The 24,481-nt window shown below is 43.8% G+C and overlaps 1 protein-coding gene across 1 annotated transcript in view; it reads left to right on the top strand.

Annotated features, from left to right (window-relative positions):
- Positions 1 to 11,348: 11,348 nt before the first annotated feature.
- The window catches only part of PDXK (pyridoxal kinase), a 99,646-nt gene continuing 86,513 nt past the window's right edge, over positions 11,349 to 24,481 (top strand). The window contains exon 1 of the mRNA XM_084616657.1: positions 11,349 to 11,642. Within this exon, the coding sequence (XP_084472783.1) occupies positions 11,547 to 11,642 (96 nt within the window). The 5' untranslated portion in view covers positions 11,349 to 11,546. The remainder of the gene's footprint in view (positions 11,643 to 24,481) is intronic.

Here is a 24,481-nt window from a genome sequence, read left to right as displayed (position 1 = left end):
CTGAGAAGTTTCCGGAACAGAGCTAGGCCTCACGGCTTGTTTAGCCTGGCTGCGGGTGACCATTCCCACCCTCTTGGCCTGCTTCACATGATTGGCCAAGTCTTCCCCCAACAGCATGGGGATGGGATAATCATCATAGACTGCAAAGGTCCACATTCCTGACCAGCCCTTGTACTGGACAGGCAACTTGGCTGTAGGCAAATTGAAAGAGTTGGACTTGAAGGGTTGAATCGTCACTTGGATCTCTGGGTTGATTAAATTGGGGTCCACTAAGGAAGCATGGATAGCTGACACCTGTGCTCCGGTGTCCCTCCACGCGGTGACCTTCTTCCCGCCCACACTCACAGTTTCCCTCCGCTCCAAGGGTATCTGGGCCTGTGGACCTCTGGTGTGATTCCGGTGCAATGAACTGTAATCTGTTGGGGTTCTTGGGCAGTTGGCCTTTACATGCCCCAGCTCGTTACACTTAAAACATCGTCCAGCTGACGGGTCACTGGGGCGAGGAGGGTTGCTGGAGAACGGGGTGGTGGGACGATAAGGGGTCTGGAGGGTTCTTTGGGAGGTAGGTGGGGCTTTGGGTGGCCCCCGGTAATAGGGTGTGGTCTGGGGTGGTCCCTTCTGGTCTCCGCTCCAACTGCGACCAGTTTTCTTCTTCTCTGCCACCTCCACCCATCTGGCTCCAATCTCTCCTGTCTCAATTACAGTTTTGGGTTTCCCATCTAGGATGTATCTTTCTATTTCCTCAGGAACACCCTCTAAGAATTGTTCCATTTGCATTAGGAAGGGCAAATTTACTGGAGATTCAACACTTGCTCCTGATATCCAGGCATCCCAATGTTTCACAATGTGGTAGGCATGTCGGGTAAATGACATGTCTGGTTTCCACCTTAGGGCTCTGAACCTCCAACGAGACTGCTCGGGTGTTATCCCCATTCTGACTCTCGCCTTGGATTTAAACAGTTCATACTTGTTCATGTGTTCTTTAGGCATTTCAGCTGCCACCTCAGCTAAGGGTCCACTGAGCTGCGGCCTCAGCTCTACCATGTATGGGTCAGTAGAGATGTTGTACCCAAGGCAGGCCCTTTCGAAGTTTTCTAGGAAGGCCTCAGTATCACCGCCTGCCTTGTAGGTGGGGAACTTTCTGGGATGGGAAGTGGTACTTGGAGAAGGATTACTAGGGTTTGTTGGGATATTCTGCTGAGCCTTTATCTTCTCCATCTCCTCCACATACTTCCTCTCTTTTTCCTTCTCCTCCAGTTCTTTGTCCCTCGCTTCCATAGCTCTCCTGTGAGCAGCCGCTTGGTGTTGTTCTGCCTCCCTTTCTTGTTCCTTCTTCAGCCGCATGAGTTCTATCTGTCTTTCATGTTCCCTTTGTCTTTCCTCAGCCTGAAATTTGGCTAATTCGAGCTGTAGTCGAGCCGCGGATTTTGCCATTCTAACCTCTCTGTTTTTAACTAACTTTACACCCGAGGTTTAGAAATAAACAAACAAAACTTGGCTGTAAAATTTTGCTGTGCTGGAATAGAATACCTATTCTCTGACAGTGATTGTCAGCCTACAGAAAAAGACAATTCCCTTGTCTCTGCTCTGGGCCCAAATTAAAGCAAAAACCCTCCAACTACTTGGAAACCTGCTTACCCAGCCCAAAGAAAAAAAAAATTCCTTTTCAAACCTGTGCTCCTTGTAAAATAAAAAAATCAAAATCCTAAAAAAAAAAAAAAAAAAAACCCTGCCACTTTTGTCTCCAGGCAAATGGGTAGAGCACACACCCCCTATTTACTTTTAGGAAGAAAAGAAAAAAAAAAACTCTGGGTTGGAAGACTGTGAATTTCCCTGCAGGAGTTAAGTACCCTGCCTCCAGGCAAAGAAAACCTGCAATTCACAAAGATATTCCCCTTTTGTCTCTGCTTGGCCACAAAGCAGAGAAAAAACAATCTGCTTTCAGTTTCAACTGCTTTCTGAACTTCCTTTCCAAAGGGAAAAAAAATTTCTTTTTAAAATTTGTATTTCTAGTTCAAAAAATCTCAACTGGATCTCAAAATGATTTCAGGTTAATCCCACCACAGTACCACCATGTCAAGGTTCCTCCCCCACTCTGAACTCTAGGGTACAGATGTGGGGACCTGCATGAAAACCTCCTAAGCTTATCTTTACCAGCTTAGGTCAAAACTTCCCCAAGGTACAAAATATTACATCCGTTATCCTTGGACTGGCCGCTACCACCACCAAACTAATACTGGTTACTGGGGAAGAGCTGTTTGGACGCATCCTTCCCCCCAAAATACTTCCCAAAACCTTGCACCCCACTTCCTGGACAAGGTTTGGTAAAAAGCCTCACCAATTTGCCTAGGTGACTACAGACCCAGACCCTTGGATCTTAAGAACAATGAACAATCCTCCCAACACTTGCACCCCCCCTTTCCTGGGAAATGTTGGATAAAAAGCCTCACCAATTTGCATAGGTGACCACAGACCCAAACCCTTGGATCTGAGAACAATGAAAAAGCATTCAGTGTTTTACAAGAAGACTTTTAATAAAAAATAGAAGTAAATAGAAATAAAGAAATCCCCCCTGTAAAATCAGGATGGTAGATATCTTACAGGGTAATTAGATTCAAAAACATAGAGAACCCCTCTAGGCAAAACCTTAAGTTACAAAAAAGATACACAGACAGAAATAGTTATTCTATTCAGCACAATTCTTTTCTCAGCCATTTAAAGAAATCATAATCTAACACATACCTAGCTAGATTACTTACTAAAAGTTCTAAGACTCCATTCCTGTTCTGTCCCTGGCCAAGACGACTGCAGACAGACACAGACCCTTTGTTTCTCTCCCTCCTCCCAGCTTTTGAAAGTATCTCGTCTCCTCATTGGTCATTTTGGTCAGGTGCCAGCGAGGTTACCTTTAGCTTCTTAACCCTTTACAGGTGAGAGGAGCTTTCCCCTGGCCAGGAGGGATTTCAAAGGGGTTTACCCTTCCCTTTATATTTATGACAGTCCTGCATTGAGCAAGGTGTTGGACTAGATGATCTCCTGAGGTCCCTTCCAACCCTGATATTCTATGATGATTCTATGTACAACTGGAGACCTCTGATTGTGAAACGAAAAGCAACAGTCAAACTTCCTTCATGCTGTGTGTTTGGTGTGCAAATTGTGTGTGGGTTTCATGCTGTTGTTTTATACAATATGCATGTTTACAGAGTGCACTATATGTTGTTTTGGTGGGCATATAACACATGGGGTGCATATCGTGCAATGTGGTATTACACAATTGCATGTTTCTATTCAGGGTTACCGTGTGTGCACAAGCATGTAGCAAATTGTGTTTGTGTTTGTATATATATCTAGGGTGAGTGTATGTTATGTGTAGATGTGCATGTTCTAATGAAACTATTACTTTCTGTGGATACATTTAGGTGGGGCTGGTAACGTCTCTTATTATAGTTCCCCGACACTTCCCATTATAGAACCCTGTTTTCAGTAACTTATAACTTTCCCAAACTTTAACAGTTTAGGCTGAAATTTTCCATGCTAGTTGTTGGCCTCAAACTGAATGCTTTGTGGAAAATTTCAGCAAAAATGTTTAAGGTGATTCCAAGAATGAGACTAGGGGAAAATATGTTATTTTGCTCATGTAAAAAAATTCTGATGACCTTTTTATTTAATCAAAATGGCCCACCTTGATAATCATGCACATTGTAGGGAGAGTGGTCACTTTGGATAAGCTATTACCAGCAGGAGAGTGAGTTTGTGTGTGTGGTTTTTGGAGGGGGGTGAGGGAGTGAGAGAACCTGGATTTATGCAGGAAATGGCCCACCTTGATTATCATACACATTGTGAAGAGAGTGGTCACTTTGGATGGGCTATTACCAGCAGGAGAGTGAGTTTGTGGGGGGGGGGGGAGGCGGAGTGTGAGAAAACCTGGATTTGTGCTGGAAATGGCCCAACTTGATGATCACTTTAGATAAGCTATTACCAGCAGGACAGTGGGGTGGGAGGAGGTATTGTTTCATGGTCTCTGTGTGTATATAATGTCTTCTGCAGTTTCCACGGTATGCATCTGATGAAGTGAGCTGTAGCTCACGAAAGCTCATGCTCAAATAAATTGGTTAGTCTCTAAGGTGCCACAAGTACTCCTTTTCTTTCTACTGCTTTCAGTTACTCTGTTAGCACAAGTGACAGAGGTCTGTGTGGTGGATCAGAAGGTTCTAAGGGTGTCAATATGATGCTTCATGATGAAATTTCTGGTTTTTTCAGTTTGCTTTCTTAAAAAAACCTGTGAAATTACACACACATTCACACACATAGGAGGCCTAGAACTAGCCAACGCTGTTCCATCAGTCCCAGGTGTGCTGCTAATTAACTGCATTTTAGCCAAAAGGGCAAGGATTAAGATCAGGTGATCGCCTGAGCCAGCTGGGCTTTATAAAAGGGCAGAAAAGTCAGTTTGGAGGAGGAACCACAGGGAACAAGGTGGGTTTCTGTGGCAGGTTATGAAAGTGGGGTTGGAAGAAACAGGTAAAATAGCTTGGGAGTCAGTGCTCTAGTCCTAAGCCTGGAAGATTGAAATAGCTAAGCCTGGAGAGGGCTGAGGTGATGAAGGATTCCAGGGAAGCCCTTTGAGAAATCAGGGCAAGGCCAAAAGTACAGTTTGCCTGCTGACTTCTTAGAGCCAGAGAGTTGGATAAGGAATGCAGAGTCCTGTAGCAATCTAGAAAGGACGGGGAGGGGCTTATTTTGAGATTTATACTTTGATTGTTTTTGTTAATAAATGCAGACACTCCTCCTTCTCCCCCCCCCCCCCAAAAAAAAAAGAAGAAGAAGAAGAAAGGGAGCTATTGGACAGAAAGCCTTTGTGGTGTATTTCTGAGAAGCTGGTGAGAAGAAACTGAGGCAGGCACACCCTCTGACATGCACATGTTAAAAGTACATTAAGATTGCAAAGCCAAGCACTCAAGTTAGGAAATGCTAAAATGAAGGTTACTTGTGCACAGAACTGCTAACTTCCATTCTAGCTGGGGAGTGCTCAACTTCTCTTCCTGTCCCTGCTCTGCCCAAGGCCCTGCCCCCCATTCCACCTCTTTCCCCCAAAGCCCCACCCCTGCCCCCTCCCTGCCTGTGCCCCATCCCCTCCCCTCCCAGTGCCTCCTGCATGCTGTTGAACAGCTGTTCTGTGGTGTGCATGAGGAGGAGGAGTTGATCAGCAGGCTGGCCAGTGGGTTGGAGGCACTGCAGGGAGGAGAAGGAGTTGATTGGAGGGGAAAGGGGGTGGGGGGAGCTTGGCTGCTGGTGTGGGGCTCAGCACCCTCTAATTATTTTTTCCTGGATGCTTTAGCTATGGTATTTTTTTTTCAAAGGCCCTCTGCCTCATTTGCTGCACGGGATAGACCTGCTCTGGAGATGAATCAGGGTTGTGTAATGAAGGGGAATGTTGTCTGTAAGATCCCTGTTTCATTTGTTTCAGAATGCGGAAGGGCTGTGGTGAGTGAAGCAGGGAGGGAAAGGAAGGTCTCATGGGTAAGGCAGTGGAACATGGTCCTGGAGAACTCGATTCTATCCTCTTCCTGTCCTATCAAGTTCCGATGTGATGCTGGTCGAGACATTTAAATCAAACTTGTCATAGGTGGTTGCTAATTGTGTTCCTCATGTTTTGGGTGCCTGACTTGAGAGCATGTGGTCTGATTTGCATAAAAGCTGAGCACTCACAGATGTGAATGAACTCCATGTAAGCTGTGCTTTGAACACACAAAATACAATATAATGCTAAGTAATCTGAAATATCAGGTTGTAGATATCTCAAATGGGGCACCCAAAATTAGTGGATATTTTTGACCTTCCTCTCTGTTTCCTGTCTGTAAAATGGTGACTATAATGCTAGTTCACGGCACAGGAGAGTTGTGAAAATAAACTGTTTGAAGCACTTAGATACTATTATGAGAAACGCCACAAGAAAGCTCTAGAGGAAATCAATAATTCTGTTTCCATAGCAGTGTTTGTTCAGGCCTTATTTACTGCACTCTGCTCAATGAGGATAAAACAAAATAGTAGCTTCGTGCACTAAATGAGGTAAGGGTCCCTCTGATAGAATGTATCCCTATATTCACACTGTACACACTACTGTAGAAATTTTTGTACAAAATATGCCTTGTGAGGTATTATTTGAAAACTCAAACATGCTGATGACTATTGTCCTGATAAAATGTGTGGCAACACTATGTGAAGCTATAAGATTCCATTGTATGGTGGTATTAACATGTTCCAAACTGAGGTTGACAAACAGGTCTGTCTCAAACAAAAGAATGTGTGCTCTGCTTAAATTGCATTTAGGCAGTAAATAGAGTCCTCAAGCAGCAAGGGAAACAAGGAAACTCAAACAGGTGAGAGAGAATGCAGCAGAGAACATCCTTCCCCATAGACTTTGTTTCCTAATACCCAGCTGGAAATGTTTTTCAAGAGGGGGACAAACACTGTAAGATACTCCCCTCCCCATTGATTTACTGCACTTGAAGGGCCAAAGTAAGCAGCTGATGGATGAGGGGAGGGGTCCTGACTTAAAAAGTTTGGTCACTAAGACTGCTGAAAGCATGTGGTGGGAGAACTGTGCCTTGAATTGAACATTGTTTAAGTAGGCACCAGTAGCATTTTATCTTTTTCTTGTAATTATTTCTGATGCTCATGCTTCATTACTTGAACTTCCTTAAAATCTATCTCTTTGTAGCGAATATACTTGTTTTTGTTTTATCTAATCCAGTGTGCATGAATTGAAGTATCTGGGAAACTCCATTTGAGGTGGCAAGCTGTGTGTATATTATTTATATAACAGAAAAAATGGACTTGTATTGTCCAGGAGAAGGTTAGATTGTACAGGACGTGCATCTGTGGGGGGAAATCTAAGACTGGAGGTGTGTTAGGGTCACGATGCAATATAACCAAGGCTGGTGATTTATATGCTGGAGGCTTTGTGAGCAGTCCAGGCTGGAGACTATATCAGCAAAGGATTGTAGGTTAGAGGGCAGGGGTGAAACAGCTACTCATTAGTTTGGATTGTACCCTGATATGTCCTGGTCCCATGGGGAAAAAACCGCATGATCATATAATTAGACTGTAGTATAATGAATACGCATAAAGGGCTGAATTAAGGGCGCATGGGCAATCTTAATTCTATTTCCTAACTTTTGAGTGTTTGATTTTGCAACTTTAAAGTGTTAATGTGTTGTTTTGTGTGTAATATGTAACTATATGTTGTGCAGGCTATGTAATTGGGTATCACTTGTGAGTAGTGTATGGAGTTTGTGTGTAGTGTCAATAGGTGCATTTTTTACATGCTGTGAGTGTGTGTAATTTCACTGTGTGCATAAATACAACCTTCTGACTAAAACTCTACGACAATACAATTCAATTCCATCTACTAGATAGGAGTGAAGTCTCAAGCCTAAAGCCTGCTTAAATAGCCATCTGAGACAAAATTTCATTAAAACCCTATACCTACAGCTATGCAAATAAATTTGGGTATTGAGAAACTCCATAACCAATGGCTGCAGAGCAGATCTGGAACAATTCTCTTCCTAATTAGTATTCTTTTTCTGTAAGTACCGGCAGTTTAACAATCTCAAGCAAAGCAGCAGTCACTCCCTCTATCACAAAGCACTAGAGAATCAAATGATAAATCCAAACAAGAACATAATCCACTCCTATATGATGTTATCCAAGGCCTCAGCACCATTAACCTCCTGACCTGAGGAGCAAACCTCTCCAAAACTGAACGTATCCAAGACACTGAACCAAAAGCTAAAACGTCAAAGTATGGTGCGTTGGGCAGAAAAAGTCAGAATATGCTAAACGGTATACAGCTCCCTACACAAATCACCATAGCAAAAGGTGAAAAACTCTATGGTAGGCTCTTACCAAACACAGAATATGAGACCATAAACTACAGGTGGAAAATGAAGGCAATAAAGTGAAGTACAAATACAGAGAGAAACAACTCTGCAACTGACGTGGCAGGAAAGGGAGTGAAAGAGAGGCATTTTCTACTTGATTGTTCAAAGTATGAAGTAGTATAAGGAACATAGTGCCTCAAATTACCAGAAATAAGACCACTATTTAAAACGTTGACTAAAACCTGCACATTAGTAGGAGAAAGATGAGACCGCTGAGAGGACTTCATGCTATGAGTCAATCTTTGACTGAATCAGGAATGGTCAATAGTGACAAATGGACAGGAGGATTAAATCCACAAACATGCTGTGAAGTCCTATCCTGGGCTGCAGCTTAACGTATTGTATCTCTGACAGACACAAGATTTCTATCTTTACTCTTGTAGGTGGTTATGCCAAAATACCATTGAACTCAATTAAAAATTGCTTTGTGTATGCCATGTATGGGCAGTGTCAGTGTGTGTGGTGTGTGCTCTTGTGGTACCAGAGGGTGTATTGTACATTCTTTGCCTATGTATGATATCAGTGGTTGAATTGCCCATAGCGTGTGGGTTCACTGCATGTTCCATATGTATAGGGAGAGGTGGCTAAGTATGTGTGTGAGAGTGTGATGGCTGTATGATGTAATTCTGGTGTGTTCTCTCTCTCTGGGACTGTACATATATGATGGTTTTCAGTGGGCAGCTCTGCATTGATGTCCATCAGAAGTGTCAGTGGGTGCACTGAATGGCACTGTGTAGCTCAGTGCCTAGCTCTCAAAGTTGCCATGTCTAGGCAGTCAATAATGGACTGTGTGGTATGTATGTTTGAGTAGCTGCCACAGTGAGTGGGTAACAGAGGTGGCAGTAGGGAGTGGGCATGGGGTAGATGGTGGTTGGGGGCTGTCAGATGCACTGTGTGTGGGAGAGTGTTTAGGGTGGCTGCAGTGGGTGGGTATAGCAAGAGCTAATGGTAGGTGTACAGTCTAGTATTTGGATGTGAGTGCACTGGGTGCTGGGGAGTTTCATGGATGTGGGGGGTGGCATTGTTTGCATTATGTGGTGAGAGGATGGGAAGGTGGTGACATCTGAGTGTGTGGGGTATAGTAGGAGGTGATGTGTACAGGGATGAGCAATGGGTACACTGATGTATAAGGGTGTGTGTGTGTGGAGGTGGTAATGTGGGGAGGGGGAGGAGTGTGTGTGACAGATACAGCAATTGCCTTATGAGTGGAAGACTTTATTTAATTAAGAATTCTTTGAGGGGGTCAACAAGCATGTGGACAAAGGGGGATCCAGTGGATATAGTGGGCTTAGATTTTCAGAAAGCCTTTGACAAGATCCTTCACTAAAGGCTCTTAAGCAAAGTAAGCAATCATGGGATAAGAGGGAAGGTCCTCTCATGGATTGGTAACTGGATAAAAGAAGGAAACACAGGGTAGGAATAAATGGTCCGTTTTCAGAATGAAGAGAGGTAAATAGTGGTGTCCCCCAGGGGTCTGTACTGGGACCAGTCCTATTCAACAAATAAATGCTCTGGAAAAGGGGGTAAACAGTGAGGTGGCAAAATTTGCAGATGATACAAAACTACTCAAGATAGCGAAGTCCCAGGCAGACTGTGAAGAGCTACAAAAGAATCTCCCAAAACTGGGTGACTGGGCAACAAAATGGCAGATTAAATTCAATGTTGATAAATGCAAAGTAATGCACATGGGAAAACATAATCCCAACTATGCATATAAAATGATGGGGTCTAAATTAGTTACCACCGCTCAAGAAAGATCTTGGAGTCATTGTGGATAGTTTTCTGAAAATATCCAGTCAATGTGCAGTGGCAGTCAAAAAAACAAAGCTGGGAATCTTTAAGAAAGGGACCGAGAATAAGACAGAGGATATCTCAGTGCTTCTCTCTAAAACTATGGTACACCCACATCTTGAATACTGCATGCAGATGTAGTTGCCCCATCTCCAAAAAGGTATACTGGAATTTGAAAAGGTTCAGAAAAGGGCAACAAAAATTATTAGGGGTATGGAACAGCTTCTGTATGAGAAGCAACTAATAAGATTGGGACTTTTCAGCTTGAAAAGAGATGACTAAACAAGGATATGATAGAGATCTATAAAATCATGACTGGTGTGGAGAAAGTAAATAAGGAAGTGTTATTTACTCATTGTCATAACTCACAAACTAGGGGGTCACCAAATGAAATTAATAGGCAGCAGGCTTAAAACAAAAAGAAGCACTTTTTCACACAACACACATTTAACCAATGGAACTCTTTGCCAGAGGATGTTGTGAAAGCCAAGACTATAACAGTGTTAAAAAAAAAAAACTAGATAAGTTCATGGTGGATAGGTCCATCAATGGCTATTAGCCAGGATGGGCAGGGATGGTGTCCCTAGCCTCTATTTGCCAGAAGCTGGGAGCGGATGATGGGGGATGGATCACTTAATTACCTGTTCTGTTCATTCCCTCTGGGGTACCTGGCATTGGCCGCTGTCGGAGGACAGGATACTGGGCTAGATGGACCTTTGGTCTGACCCAATATGACTGTTCTTAGCTTCACAGTCTCTTGTATTAAATTAATGGTTTATATATGATTGTGGGCCAGGGATGGGATGTAACAGTCTGACACTAAGTGTGTGGGAGTATGGGGCAGTGGGAGTGGCACTGGATGTGCAGTGGGAGTGTGGGTGGCAGTGGATGTGCAATAGGACTGGGGGCAGGGCGTGGCACTAGGTATGTGGGGGTATGGGACGGGGAGTGAGGGTGGCACTAGGTGTGGAGGGGTGGGGGCAGTGGGAGTGTGGGCGGCACTGGATGTGCAGTGGGACTGTGGGGGTGCAAGGGGGTGGCACTTGGTGCGGGGGGTGAGGAGCAGTGGGAGTGTGGGTGGCACTGGATGGGCAGGGGGGCAGCACTTCATGTGAGGGGCAGTGGGGGTGCCGGCAGCAGTAGGTGTGGGGGCAGGGGGGTTGCACTTGGTGGGGCGGGTGAGGGGCAGTGGGATTGTGGGTGGCACTAGGTGTGGGGGCGCAAGGGGGTGGCACTTGGTGGGGCGGGTGAGGAGCAGTGGGAGTGTGGGCGGCACTAGATGCGTAATGGGACTGTGGGGGCACGGGGGGTGTCACTTGGTGTGGGGGGCAGTGGGAGTGTGGGCGGCACTAGGTGTTGGGGCAGGGGGTGGCACTTGGTGTGGGGGGGAGGGGCAGGGGGCGGCACTTTGTGTGAGGGGCAGTGGGAGCGTGGGCGGCACTAGGTGGGTGGGGGGGTGAGGAGCCGGGGGGGTGTGGGCGGCACTGGATGTGCAATGGGACTGTGGGGGCAGGGGGGCGGCCCTAGGTGTGGGGCAGGGGGACTGTGGTGTGGGTGCCGCGGGGCGGGGGGGGCGGCGGCGGTGCCTTTAAATGGCGCTGGCGGGCGCTGGCGGCTCACTCCGGCGCTGGGCTGGCGGATGTAAGCCGGGGCTTAGGTGTCTGCGCCGATCGCCTGACTCCGCCGCCTGGGCTGGCCGGCCCCGCTCTCCCCTGTGCGCCCGGCGGCGGCGGCGGCGGCTCGGCAGCTCCGCGCTGCCCGGGGAGGCTCCGGCCCCGGCCGCGTGCAGCGGGGGCAGGGCGCGCGGGCGGCATGGAGGAGGCGGAGGCGCGGTGCCGGGTGCTCTCCATCCAGAGCCATGTCGTGCGCGGCTACGTGGGCAACAAGGCGGCGAGCTTCCCGCTGCAGGTGAGCCGGGCCGGGCGCCTGGGGAGGGGAGGGGAGGGTGCCCGGGCGCGGTGCTTTCCCGCTGCCAGGCGGGCGCGACGCCGGTGCCCGGGCAGGGAAGGCTCCGGAGTGTGTGTGTGTGTGGGTGAGAGAGACACGTCCTTGATCGGCGCTGTTCTCGGTTAATACAGACTGGCCAAGATTCACAAAACAGGTACATGTCGGTAGCCAGCTATTCCTTACGCTTGTGCGGAGGGGTTTAAAGCAGGATGCTTCTTTATTTGATAGCTATACAATCATCCGTAGTATACTGAGTGCTATACCAATTTTTCATCTTGTAAATGGGGTTTGGCTTTTAAAAAAAAAATGCATGGAGTTGAATACTGTGGTAGGTGGGTTTAAAGAGCGACTGGAAATGCTTGTGACTGTTCGTTTTTTAAATGATAATGCCTAGTGCTTTAAATTCTCAAAGCCTATTACAAACACTGACTACCCTATTTTAGAAAGCATACTTAATCAGATATCATGTTTCATGCTCTCATCTCATTACTGCTGGTTCAGGGAGCTATGGTCACCCTATGTAGAGCACTACACAGTCATAAGCATTGTGGGTGTTCTCACCTTGGTCAGGTTTCAGAGGTACAGAAACCTTGCATCCGGTGAAGTGAGCTGTAGCTCACGAAAGCTTATGCTCAAATAAATTGGTTAGTCTCTAAGGTGCCACAAGTACTCCTTTTCTTTTCACCTTGGTCAGTATCCTGTATTGTCCGCTGATGGAGGCAGGAAGCCAGATTTGATTAACCAATAATCTGATGTGCTAAATGGCAAATTCTATGTACTTGTGTAACTATAATCCACAATAAAACAAATGTAAGTGTAATGAAGTCATAAGGACATTGTAACCAGGAGAATGAACATAGTCCAGAGTTTGACAAGAATAAGATAAGGAATAATCTTTCTTTAATTATAGATATGGGGGGAGGTGGGCCTAAGGTTGTCTGGTGATAACTTTTGCCTTGTGGCTTAAGTGCAGGCTTGGGATTTGAATACCTGGGTTCTAGCCCCACTGTATCAGACTTCCTTTATGTCTTGGTCAAGTCACTTAACCTCTGTGTATCCCAGTTTTCTCATCAGTAAAATGGAAATATAACCCATAATCTCATGACCCACTTGAGGCAAACTTTAATGCTTGCAAAGTGCTTTTGGATGGAAGGCACTGAAGTATTTTTCATTTTAAAAATACCTACTGAAGTAGCAGTGGATGCTATTTACAGAAGTCATACAATATAAGTTTTTAAAGTTCCTCAGTGCCATGGCATATGATAAAAGCTAGTGCTGGAAGGAGTTATTACACCTGTGGGCTACCTCCCAGAACCATAAGAATTGTTTATAGCAAACTGCTAATAAATATGCCTATCATTATATTTGAAGGTTGTGCAAAGCTGGGCTGATGAAACATGAAGGGAAGGAAGTAAATTGCTCTAGTGACATTTGGGTATCTTATTAGTCATCAGAACTGTGAGATGGAATTATAAGAATCCTTTATTTAAATAGGGGACAGTGTCAGGCTTGGGGATTTGTTCTGTACCCTTTATGCTCCCTTCAAATGTGCCCCCTTCAAATCTCCCCACCCCCCAATTTTTTCCCCCCTCTTGTCTCATATCAGCTGAATCAAAGAGGGTTAAATGTGGCTCCTTACAGCAGAGTTGATAGTTCTGGAGTGTGGTTAAATGAGATGTCTGCAGATTGAGGAAGTTTTTTTTTTAACTTAGTAAAGGACAAAGTACTGGCAGCCCAGTGACAGAAGTCAAACTTGGATGGATTTTTGTATTGGAAGGGTGAAATACTATTAATCTGCTAGGCAGGCCATGTATGGCTATTTTTAGACTACCTCCATTTTTGGTATATAGTGTATATCTCTTTGTCTTCAGTGAAAATATTACATCTAGTTATATTTTTACATTTTTATTGAAAACTTGTCAGTGGATCCACTGAAAACCTGGTCCAAGTGCTGATAGTAACTTGGATCTACACATAACCATTCTTCACCACAGTTTGTTTTTCAGATCTCCTTTGTTAAACTGTTTTCTTACTCCACTGACTCTTACATAAGGTACTTGTAATGAGGTTTCCAGCTTATGTACTCTTCTAGCTTCAGAAAAGTATGCACAAAGACTACAAAACAATTGCTGTTAGACTATTCCAGGCTTTCATGTATAAAAGGTCATTACAATTGGAGATGGCTGTCAAGAAGTCTTGAGATTGTGGTCAGAAATGGATCTTATTTCTCCTTAGGTTCTGTAGGATGCTAATAGTAATAAGTTAGTATAACAAAGCTGTTAACTTTTGGCTAAAAGAGAGAAACTGAGAGCTTTGGTACATGGAAACTAAAGAAAGCTCCTGAAAGACCATTAGTCATCACACTTTCAAAAGTTTGAGGGAAGATAATGCTACTTTTGAAAAAAGAAATGCAGAAAGTTGATTTTACCAGCATTTAGGCCTAGCTTTACTAATGATACCACCACAAAGGAATTTACCATTTTGTAATAATGATGTACAACTTTGAAGTTCTAACTAGCTATAGATTTTTCTATTAAATGCTACCCTACTTTTCTTTCCTCTTCTGAATGAAGGACAATAGCAAAAACAGTCTCTACGTTTTGGTCAGTCAGTCATAAGAGAAAAACAGCGAGATTCAGACAATAGTTTTTGGTGAGCAGTATATAAAGTCAAACCACAAAGAAATATACCCAATTCTAATAAACTCTTTAACACTCAGCAAAATAAACTTGTCCTAGCCAAGGTGAGGAGGAGAAGGGAAAAAACACTGAACATTGCCTTTGTGAGACTGCCCAGCAATTCATTTCTCAGACACTGCAAGGACTCTGATCTCTGAACTATAAACCATGGTTGCCAAATGAAAGTACTGGGTTTTTTAAAAAAAATTATGATTTGATTTTGCTCACCCTGCTGCAAGTATGTCATCTTTACTGCAGATTAGTTTTGATTTTTGAATAGCTTTCATATCCTGTTATCAGAGTTGAAATGTCAGTGAGTCAGAACGTTGGAGCACTATTCAGTTCCGATTCAGACTAATGTAGCTTGGAGAGGTTCCACTGTTCAGGAAGACCACTTACTTCTGCCTTCAAACAGCTACCATGACAGACCAGAAGTTACCTCCACAGCTTCTAAACCCCTTCAGAGGAGACAGGCATTTTCTGACATCTGTTCCGACAGTGGCGTGCAAAAATTATCCTCTGATAAGAAATTTTTTTTTTTTTTTTTTTTTTGCTTTCCCCAACAGGGAGAGGTCACATCCTCAAGGGATCTGGAGTCTTTCAGTTTTCCTATTTTTAAGAACAGCCCTCCAAACATGATGGATTTCAGTGCACCATTTAGGATGCTAGCAAATAGAATATCTATACCTTCTACGCCTCCTTTTACTCTATTCGCAATTGCTCCAAATGGCAAGGAAGTCACAGTTGAATTCACATCAACATTCAAGGTTGAATTAAAACTTGCAGGACATCACCTAGAGCAGTATAAGAATTTCACAAAAAGAAAAGGAGTACTTGTCGCACCTTAGAGACTAACCAATTTATTTGAGCATGAGAATTTCAGTTTAATTTAATATTTATATTGATATGACAAACTATACCAGTGTTGCCAAAATGTAAAGGCTCCTCTGGTAGTGGTCAGAGGTAAGAACAGTCTGCCAAGACAGGGCTTTCACAGTGTTTGATGTTTTACCATACTTATCAATAGGTATCCATTCTTGATCCGTTTATGTAGGTTGCTACATTGCATCACGTCTCTCTCTCCTGGAGGTGGACACCTTTTGTTTACCAGATCTCATGTTTCCCCAAAATTAACCTTGCTCCATCAGCCTCAAATCTGCTCTTCATATGGCAGAACAAACTAGAGCAGGCCTTTCTGCCATGCCTCTTTAGTTGAAGGATTCCAAAGAACATGAGTGAAGTGTGTTTATAAAGCGATGCAAAAAATCTCCACTGACTCCAATCTCCCAATTCTCTCTGGTTAAGTGAAACAGCTCAAGGTGAAGATCTGCCCTATTTTTCTTTGAAGTCAGTGAAGCTATGCCAATTTACACTAGCTGAGGCTCTGGGCTCAGTCATCACCTGACTGAATGAAAAGTAGAGGAATGTGATCACAAATTCTTCATAGAATTCAAAGCAAGATATTAGCCTGCAAACACTTGCCATGGGTGTTAAAGGCAGCAAAGTTTTTTCCTCGGAGACCCAACATCCTAGATAAAGTAACTATATGTTGCACCCCTTTTCCCAGCCCTTTCTCTGTCATTTTAGGTGGTAAGAACAAGACAAGTTCTGTGCCTTTCTATACACCTGTACAGCACCTAGCCTATTTTGACTATACTGCAACAGGTCAGAACAAAAGCAAACCCCGCAACTGTTTTGCCCAGCACAAAGATTAGCATTAGAGATTGGTTCAGACCAAAACTTCAGATCTGAACACGCACAAACTTGAGTATAGGATCATACCTATACTCGAAGACTGTGGCTTGGGCCCATTTCTAAATAACACAGAAATGTCCTTTTTTGAGAGTTCAATATTTTTACCTCTTTCAGACTTCCAGGGGGACTGGAAATATACCCCCCCCCCTTTTTTTTTTTTTTTTAGTATATGGAAAAGAATCCCTGAAAGAGCTAAGAAGAATGAGCATCACCTGTCTTCTTTATTGCTTGAGCAGACAGCTCATTCCATTCAGCGGAGAAGCCTACGCTGAACAGATTTCAAAAGGCCTTTTGTTCCACAATAGGGAGGTTTGTCTCTAAATTATAACCCACCATGAACAATCTCATTATCTAGATCAAAGTGTTGGTATTTTTGTCAGTGCTTTTAGCTCCCTCATACAGATAGCTGCTCTAATAGAGTCAAGACGTGAAAACACAGAGGAGATTCCCCCATATTTCAGGAGAGCAAGGATGGGAGGGAATCATCATGTGAACTCAACGTTATCAAAAGTGAAGTAAGGATGGAAAATTCAGCTTAATACCGTGTTTGAAATATTGTCCAACACTAACTTACAGGTGACTAGGTGGCTCTTCGGTAATGAAATATAAAGTCGGTCACACTTCTAGGTTGTAGGTCTGAATGCAGACCAATCTGGCAGGTACCAAATGTACTCTGATGGCTTATGTGAAGATAGCTTGTACTTTTCTAGCCTATTCCTAGAAGGGACTTGTCCACTGTTTTTTCAGGTGTTCAGATACCAGAGTGATGGGCACAGTATAGGAACCCTAGATATAATTCAAACCCTAGAGACAGTCTCTTAGATCAAGGTTAGGATACTTCAGAGCAGATGCAGCAGGGCAACTGCTTTGCTGTGGTTAAAGGACTTCAGTCTCCAGAGCTATCAGTACTACACATTTCAGTAGCACTAGCTTTGTTTTAACTTTTAGAAATGAGGGGATGCTTCAAAGGAAGAGCAGACATACAGTAAAAAGTTAAATTATGGTGGGAAAATAGCTTGTGGAAACTTAGGTTATCAGCTGAATGTAGTATTGCATGAGCCATGACAGCTCACTGTAAAGCGTGAATAACCTTTACTGCATGAAAACATACGTGTACAATGGAGACTCTGCAGGTCAATGTCCTTCCCATATTACAAATCTGGCAGCATTGGTGTTTTTTGGGGGTGTTTTTTTTTTTTACTAGCACAGTTGTGCAGCCAAATTAGCTCTAAGACCACTTTTAGAAAGCATTCAAGGCTATCTTGAGAACAGCTTTTTAAAAAGCCAGTTCAGCAAAATTACTCCCCCTCCACTTCCCTCCCCGCACACTACCAGCACAACTGTGTCAGCGGAAACTGTTTAAAAAAGTTTAATAAGGAATAATGCAGATGTTGAGAGGGATGACTCCCATGAGATCCTCATTTCTACGTGGCGGGAGAGATCAAGACAGGAGACCTTTCACCTGTGGTTTGTTAGCAAATCTGCCATGTCTCAAAGTACATACGTTCAAAGAACAAACAAGTGTAATTTTATCTCTGGATGGGTCTAAAGGTTATGAGCATCTTTCCCAGCTGTAATTACTTCAGAACAGTAGAAGCCAATTGCAGATACAACCTTGCTACACAAAATGCTGTTTTTTTTTTTAAACAGGTCTGATCCTTTAATATTTGTAAACTATGCTTCCATAGATAGCAAGTGAATCGTGTACAATTAACAGAAGTAGTCTGTTTCAAGAAGCCAACCTTCCTTTTCTCTACCAAATACCTACTGCATCAAAAGGTAAAACATTCAGGACCTGTGAAAAGAACAGATCTTAATTTAAAAGATTTGTTTTTGTTGCAGATCTTGTTTAAGTGAACAGCAAAGTCTTAACAATTATTAGTTTCAGTAGGCTCCACCTAAAGCAAGCAAGCTGTAAGTATATAGGCCTGTTTTTTGCAGCATTTTCTGAACTTTATGGTTTCCTCTTAGGACACAGTCTTTTTTTTTAATCTGGATTAGTACAGAGTGATGCACATTCTTCACACACAAATTTAAAATATAGTAGCCCGGTGGTTTCTCTTGTCAAAGTCAGATTCAGGACTCACAATCTGTCAGACCACTCTGTTTGTTAGCAAAGCGCCTTGCTAATGCACCCAGATGTGAGCCCTTCTCTGAGGTTCAAGATAACTTTTTTTATACAGCTAAGCCAAGGCCAATTTAACATAAGAGACAAAAGAAAGCAGAAACTGACAAATATACGTACATATCTTATTTGCATACTAAGGTTTACCAATCTCCTAGCTCAGTAGGAGCTCTAAGTTAATTAGTCTGAGGACCCATTGTCTCACACGCCTTAATGTTTCTCTTCCTGACAACTATATTTCAACAAACCCTTCAAGTAGCAATTCATTAAAGAAATATAATTTCAATATAATTCATTCTACTTTCACAATCCCTCCTTTTGGTCAAGCTACACAATGACCAACAATGACTGGGTTCCACATATCAAGCGTTCTTTATCTCTTTGTTCATCAGTGATATTTAAAATAATCAAATTAGCACTCTGGTTTGGGGCAGCTATCTGTGTAGCATGCCTGACACAATTTTGGATACAACAGGAAAGTAACTGAAAACATACAAAAATTATTAGGATTCCAAACAGGAGAGTTAGGGCTCCCTGAAACAACCAGTTTCCTATGCCAGAGAAATTGAAAAGGTTACTTAGCCACTTCCATAAAGAACTTGGCTCTTCGTGGGGAAGATATGTGATTTGTTCTAAGTGGCTAGCACGATCTATTACCTCATTGGTGTTGTCTGGTATATACACACAGCAGTCTTTTCCAATGAGAGCACAAGTCCCTCCTTTTGCTGCCAGCACTATGTCCAATGCCTGACGGTTTTGGAGGGCCATCTGTCGGATTGCCCCTGTTTCTTTGACCAGGGCTCTTAAACTTTCTCCGGTTTCATTTGCCATTATTTCAACTACTGCTTGTAACCTTAGGAGCCTTTTTGCATGGTGTATTACTCCCCCAATGGTATGAAGGAACCGCCAATGGCCTCTTCCCAGGTTAAGGGGCTTATGTTATTTACATACCATTGGGCATCTTTTAAGTCCCTTCTTTTTCGCCTGAAATTGCGGAGGCGTTCGAGGGAAGGTTCCTAGCACTCAGAATTGTGGGAAGAGTCGGGCGTGATAACAGATTCCTGACCAATTAGCTGGTAGTGCGGTATAAGCTCTGGTCCCACACACCCAGTGATGGCCTATTAAGGCCAGGAAGGGTCGGTTGCACCCATTTGTCATATAGGTGTTTGCAAAGGAGGAGTAGTATCCCCCAAAGGGTACAGGGTAATTCTCCTTACTAGGAGTGGTATTATTTGCATGACATTGAAAGATTGTATTGTTTTCACTAAGGTTACTGTAGGGGGAACATGAGATTGATGATTTCTCTGTTTGATCCCAGGTTGAGAAAAATTCATATCTCTATACCCGGCCCGCCACTTTTTAGTTTTGTTTGAATAATCCCATACATCATTGGCCACAATATGCTGAAGGCAACGGCTTTTCCCCTGATCCAGCCCTGTCCCATTACACACCCAACACCAATGACCTTTTCCCTCCACCACACTTATCCATTTAGTTGCATTTATTCCCACCACTTCCCAAGTGTAATTGCTGATCCGTATTTTGTTAAACAGACGAGATCCTCCAGTGAGGTCTGGGGACTTGAGTGGGATAGCCAGGACAGGAACACCAGTTTGAGAGTGGGCTGGGATGTGGCTGCAGACCCAGCAATGAGAAATATTAAGGGTCTGAGCTATCCACACCTGCTGCTGGATAAAAGAATTGTCATCATGGTCTCCCCAGACCGTACGATACCAGCAGCTGAGGAACAGGCCGAGGCGCATGTTAGAGGCAAGGCTCTTCTGGTTCTGACTACCTCAACTGAGGGAACCGCAGTCACGGTTTTACGCTCACCAGGCAGTAGGCGCTAGGCTCGCTACTGCTTTTTTGTTTTGTTCGTCGTCTGCTTCTGGCAACCCTTACGAGAGCGTAGATTGTAAGGTATTGCAGACTGTTCCTCTACGTCATCTTCTGGAGTCAAAATTGACTCTGCGTTGTCCTGAGGTGACTATTGGTTCTCTGGGGATGGTGCCTTCTTACACTGTGAAGCATGTATCCATGCTGCGATACCAGATAGTTTAACAGCAGTCTGTGTAGTAAGCAGTACCTGATGAGGACCCTTCCACCGGGGCTTCAAGGTGTGCTTTCGATGATGGCGCCGTATGTAGACCCAGTCACCTGGCTCGAGGTTGTGGCAAGCATCGGAGGTGGGTTCCATGGGCCAGGCGACTCGAACCTGTGAATGGAAGTGACTTACAGCTTGTATTAGTCCCTTGCAATACTGAAGGAGCGCACTTTGAGTCAAGTTCAAATCTGGAACAGGAGTAATAGTAGTCATAGCTCGCATAGGGCGTCCCATAACAATTTCAAAGGGACTTAATTTATGCCTTTGGGATGGAGTGGATCTCATGTCCATAAGGGCTAATGGTAAGGCTACTGGCCAGCTTAATCCTGTAGAGTCACAAATTTTAGCAAGCTTATTCTTAAGTACACCATTTCGTCTTTCAACTGCACCTGCGCTCTGTGGGTGGTAGGGACAGTGCAACAGGTGTTTGATATGCAATATATGGTCCAGGTGTTGAACAAGTTGTCCAGTAAAATGTGTACCCCGATCACTGGACAGAGTAGCAGGAATTCCCTTGGCAGGCATAATATGATTTAACGAACATTTGGCAACAGACAGTGAGTCAGCCTTGCAACAAGGGAAGGCTTCACTCCAACCAGAGAATAAACATACCATAACCAATATAAAGTCATATTGTTGACGCTTAGGCATTTGTGCAAGAACGGTGCTTGAGGCAGGCCCCGGAACCCCTGGGCCACTTTTGCAGGTTTACCAATATTATGGCTTTGGCAAATGGTACAGGCTGCTCAGTGGCAGGCTGCAAAAGAGCCAAAATGGGGGGCCCACCATCCTGTCTTAGTTACAGCAGAGACCATCCCCTCCTTTTCGACATGTGAAACACCGTGTAGCAGGGCGGCCAGAGACGGGTAGAGTGAAAAGGGGGCTACAAAGGCACCAGTAGGCGAGCGCCAAAGAGAATCTGGATGTAGAGAGCAACCTTGGGCAACCCAGGATTCTTTCTCGGTTTCTGGGGCAGAGTCTTGGAGCAGGGTGAGGTCAGTGAGGGACCAGGAGGGTAAGAAGAGAGCGGAGAGCAAGGGAATCAGACATTTCGACTAGGCACGCTGCAGCAGCCACAGCACGCAGGCAGGGGGGTAAGCCTTGGGCAACAGGGTCTAAAGTGGCAGAGAAATAAGCCACTGGGCGGTTCTTTTCTCCATGCATCTGAGTGAGAACTCCAAGCGCACACCCAGATTTTTTGTGGCAGAAAAGGGTAAAAGGCTTAGAATAGTCAGGCAGCCCTAAGGCAGGGACAGAAGCTAAACCCTGTTTGAGGGAAACAAAGGCAGAATTGGCCTCAGGGGGCCACGGCATGGGGTCAGGCACAGAAAATTGAGTGAGTTCCTGGAGAGGTTTTGCAAGGGAGGCATATTGGGGAATCCATTGTCTGCAAAATCCAGCCATGCCTAAAAACTTCCAGACCTCGCGTGGGGAGCGGGGTCGGGGAAAGCTAAGGATAGCTTGGATGCGGGTGAGAGAAAGTGCACGGGAACCCTGGGAGAGGAGAAAGCCAAGGTATGTGACAGAAGCGTGACAGAGTTCTAGTTTTAGAGCGAGAAGCTTTGTGACCCGTATTTGCTAGGGCAGTAAGGAGCACTAAAGAGTCAGTTTCAGAGGCAGACAATGAAGGGGAACAGAGGAGTAGATCATCTACATATTGGACTAGTGTGGACCTGGACAGGAAAACAAGGTCAGCAAGGTCTCTGGCTAATGCCTGGGAAAAATATGACGGGCTTTCAGTATACCCCTGGGGCAGTGTGGTCCATATGTACTGTTGCCCCTTGTAAGAAAAGGCAAACAGAAACTGGGAGTCAGGGTGAACCAGGACAGAAAAGAAAGCAGAGCACAAATCAACAACAGTAAAATGAGTTGTATCTGGTGGGATAGAAGCCAGAATCTTTGAGAGAGGCAAGTTTTGATTCTGTCCACCTATGATTTGCCTCTTCCCACCACTGCATGAAACAATCAACCTATCCTTTTGCCAATTTAGTTTTAGGTTGGCTGAGTTTGTCTTTTAAGACGTCTACTCGGTCTTTGTCCCAAGATCCTAACAGTGGCCACTGAATTTTGGGATTCTCCTGAGTTAGCCTTTTGCATTCCCGTACACATCTTCCCTCCCTCCCTCCCTCCCCGCAAGGTCAGCCTTTTGAAGCCATCCCCCACCCATGCCATGAGGTTTTCTGTTCATTAAAACACAACAATGCTAGCAACAAGACAAACACCACAGACAAACAACACAAAACATAGATCCATGGTATTCTGAATTACTCTTCCGCTGGCGCCAGCTTGCTTGTAGAGTCTAAAAACAAAAGAAACAATTTCCACCCCCCTGGTGGGGACAAATTATTGCTTAATAATAATACCACTTTCTTTTACAAATTTCCTTGCTAATTGCAGGAAAAACAGAGGAATTGCACCCACATTTTCCTGTTTTTGTTCTATAGGCAGGCCAGGTTTCAATGGCTTTTATCTTTTAAGGGGTATGGGAAAATTATCCCACTGTTTTAGCCATTAAATCCCTGAGTTTTCCTTCTTATACAGCAGACCAAGTTTATAATGTTTTTCCTGCTGTGTTAAGCTTTAAGTTTTATTTACAGGTAATAACTGAGAAGCATCATTACCATACGACCTTAAAGGGTTTTTCCAAAAATCATACACACTATATGTTGTTACAGGGATACTTATTATCATTAAATTTATTAAAATTATCTTGTTATACCATGCCTTTTATTTAGACAATTTGTTTGCTGACCAGGTATGTCCTTTATCTGCTCCTTTGTGCTGCTAGTTCTTTCCTTCCTTTATCATTTAGGTAATTTGCATTTTCACAGGCACTTCCTGCTTTTGGATTTAAAATCAGCAGCTCAGAGACTCTATCTTAAAAGGAACACAATCAACTTTCACCAGAGTTTTGATTACTTTTAACTTCTGCTTCCAAAACACATAGCAATCTGAAAAAGAAAACCCAACCTATTGTGGCTCCCTTTGGAGCCCTAATAGCATTTTAATTAAGTAGCATGGTATGTTTGCATTTCTTTTGCTCCTTCTACAATATACCCTGCACATGTTCTGGGGCAAATGCACATTCCTTCCATAGTTTAACTTCTATAACATTACCCAGATCCATTTTTACATAAGGTGTAACTATTTCTTTTTTTGCTTACAGAGTTTTCATGTACCTTTATCAAAGTGACAGTCTGATTACTCAGAGCCATTTTAAGACTCAGTGTTTCTAACATTGTTTGTTTTTTGTTTTGTGCACTTCACCCCTGCTGTTGCTTCAGAAGGGCACTGTCTTTTTTATTTATTTATTTTTTTTACTACAGCTCTCATCTGCTATTTTGTTACAAAAACAAACATAAAACAAACAAAAAGAATCCAGAATTTTTTTTATATATTCTCCTGATTTTACTGCCCTGCTGCAGCCACAACTTAAAAACATTTTTAATTTTGTAAAGCATTGAGTTACCTTTTAAGGGTTAAATGCCAAATCCCAAAGCCAAACAACACTAATTACCTGTGTCTAGCAAAAAGGTCTGTCAGTTTTGCAACTTTGAATTAAAGAGTCAAATGGATTTTTAGTGGCATTATTTAAAACAAAAACAACCAACTGGTCCTTAGAACTTTACATATTTACACACACACACAGATACATACACATTTTCTTTCCCTTAACATCCCTTCCACACTGCTCTGTTTTTTTTACATCTTACATTCCCTTTATACATTTGAGGCAGTTAAGTTCCAATAGAACACCCTTGCATCCTTTAGTGATTTTGATTACATTACCCAATAGTCAGACAATTTTGATCAGATTCTCTCTCTGCCTGCTGCCTGCAGCAGTCCCTTATAGATCATTTCTGTGGGAAAAGGGCCCATTTTCCCTCAGAATAGCTGTAAAGGCTTCTGGGGACAGTAGCGTAGTGCTGGTAGTAGTCACTCTACCTGACTCCCTTAGCCCAGACCATTCTTCCAGAAATTTACAGGAGTCCAGACTCTTCCTAAAATACATAACCTGAGCCGACGTTCCTTTAGGGAACTGTCCCGACTTAGATGTCTGGTTACCCATACAGGAGGACTTTACACACCAATCACACAAGAAGGAAAGTTGGGTTCGTCAGAGCGATGCCCGGTGCAA

The sequence above is a fragment of the Lepidochelys olivacea genome (genome assembly GCF_965140295.1).
Source record: "Lepidochelys olivacea isolate rLepOli2 genome assembly, chromosome: 1".
In the NCBI taxonomy this organism is placed as follows: Eukaryota; Metazoa; Chordata; order Testudines; family Cheloniidae; genus Lepidochelys; species Lepidochelys olivacea.
Note: the sequence above shows the minus strand (reverse complement) of the source record. Positions and strands in the feature narration are given on the sequence as shown.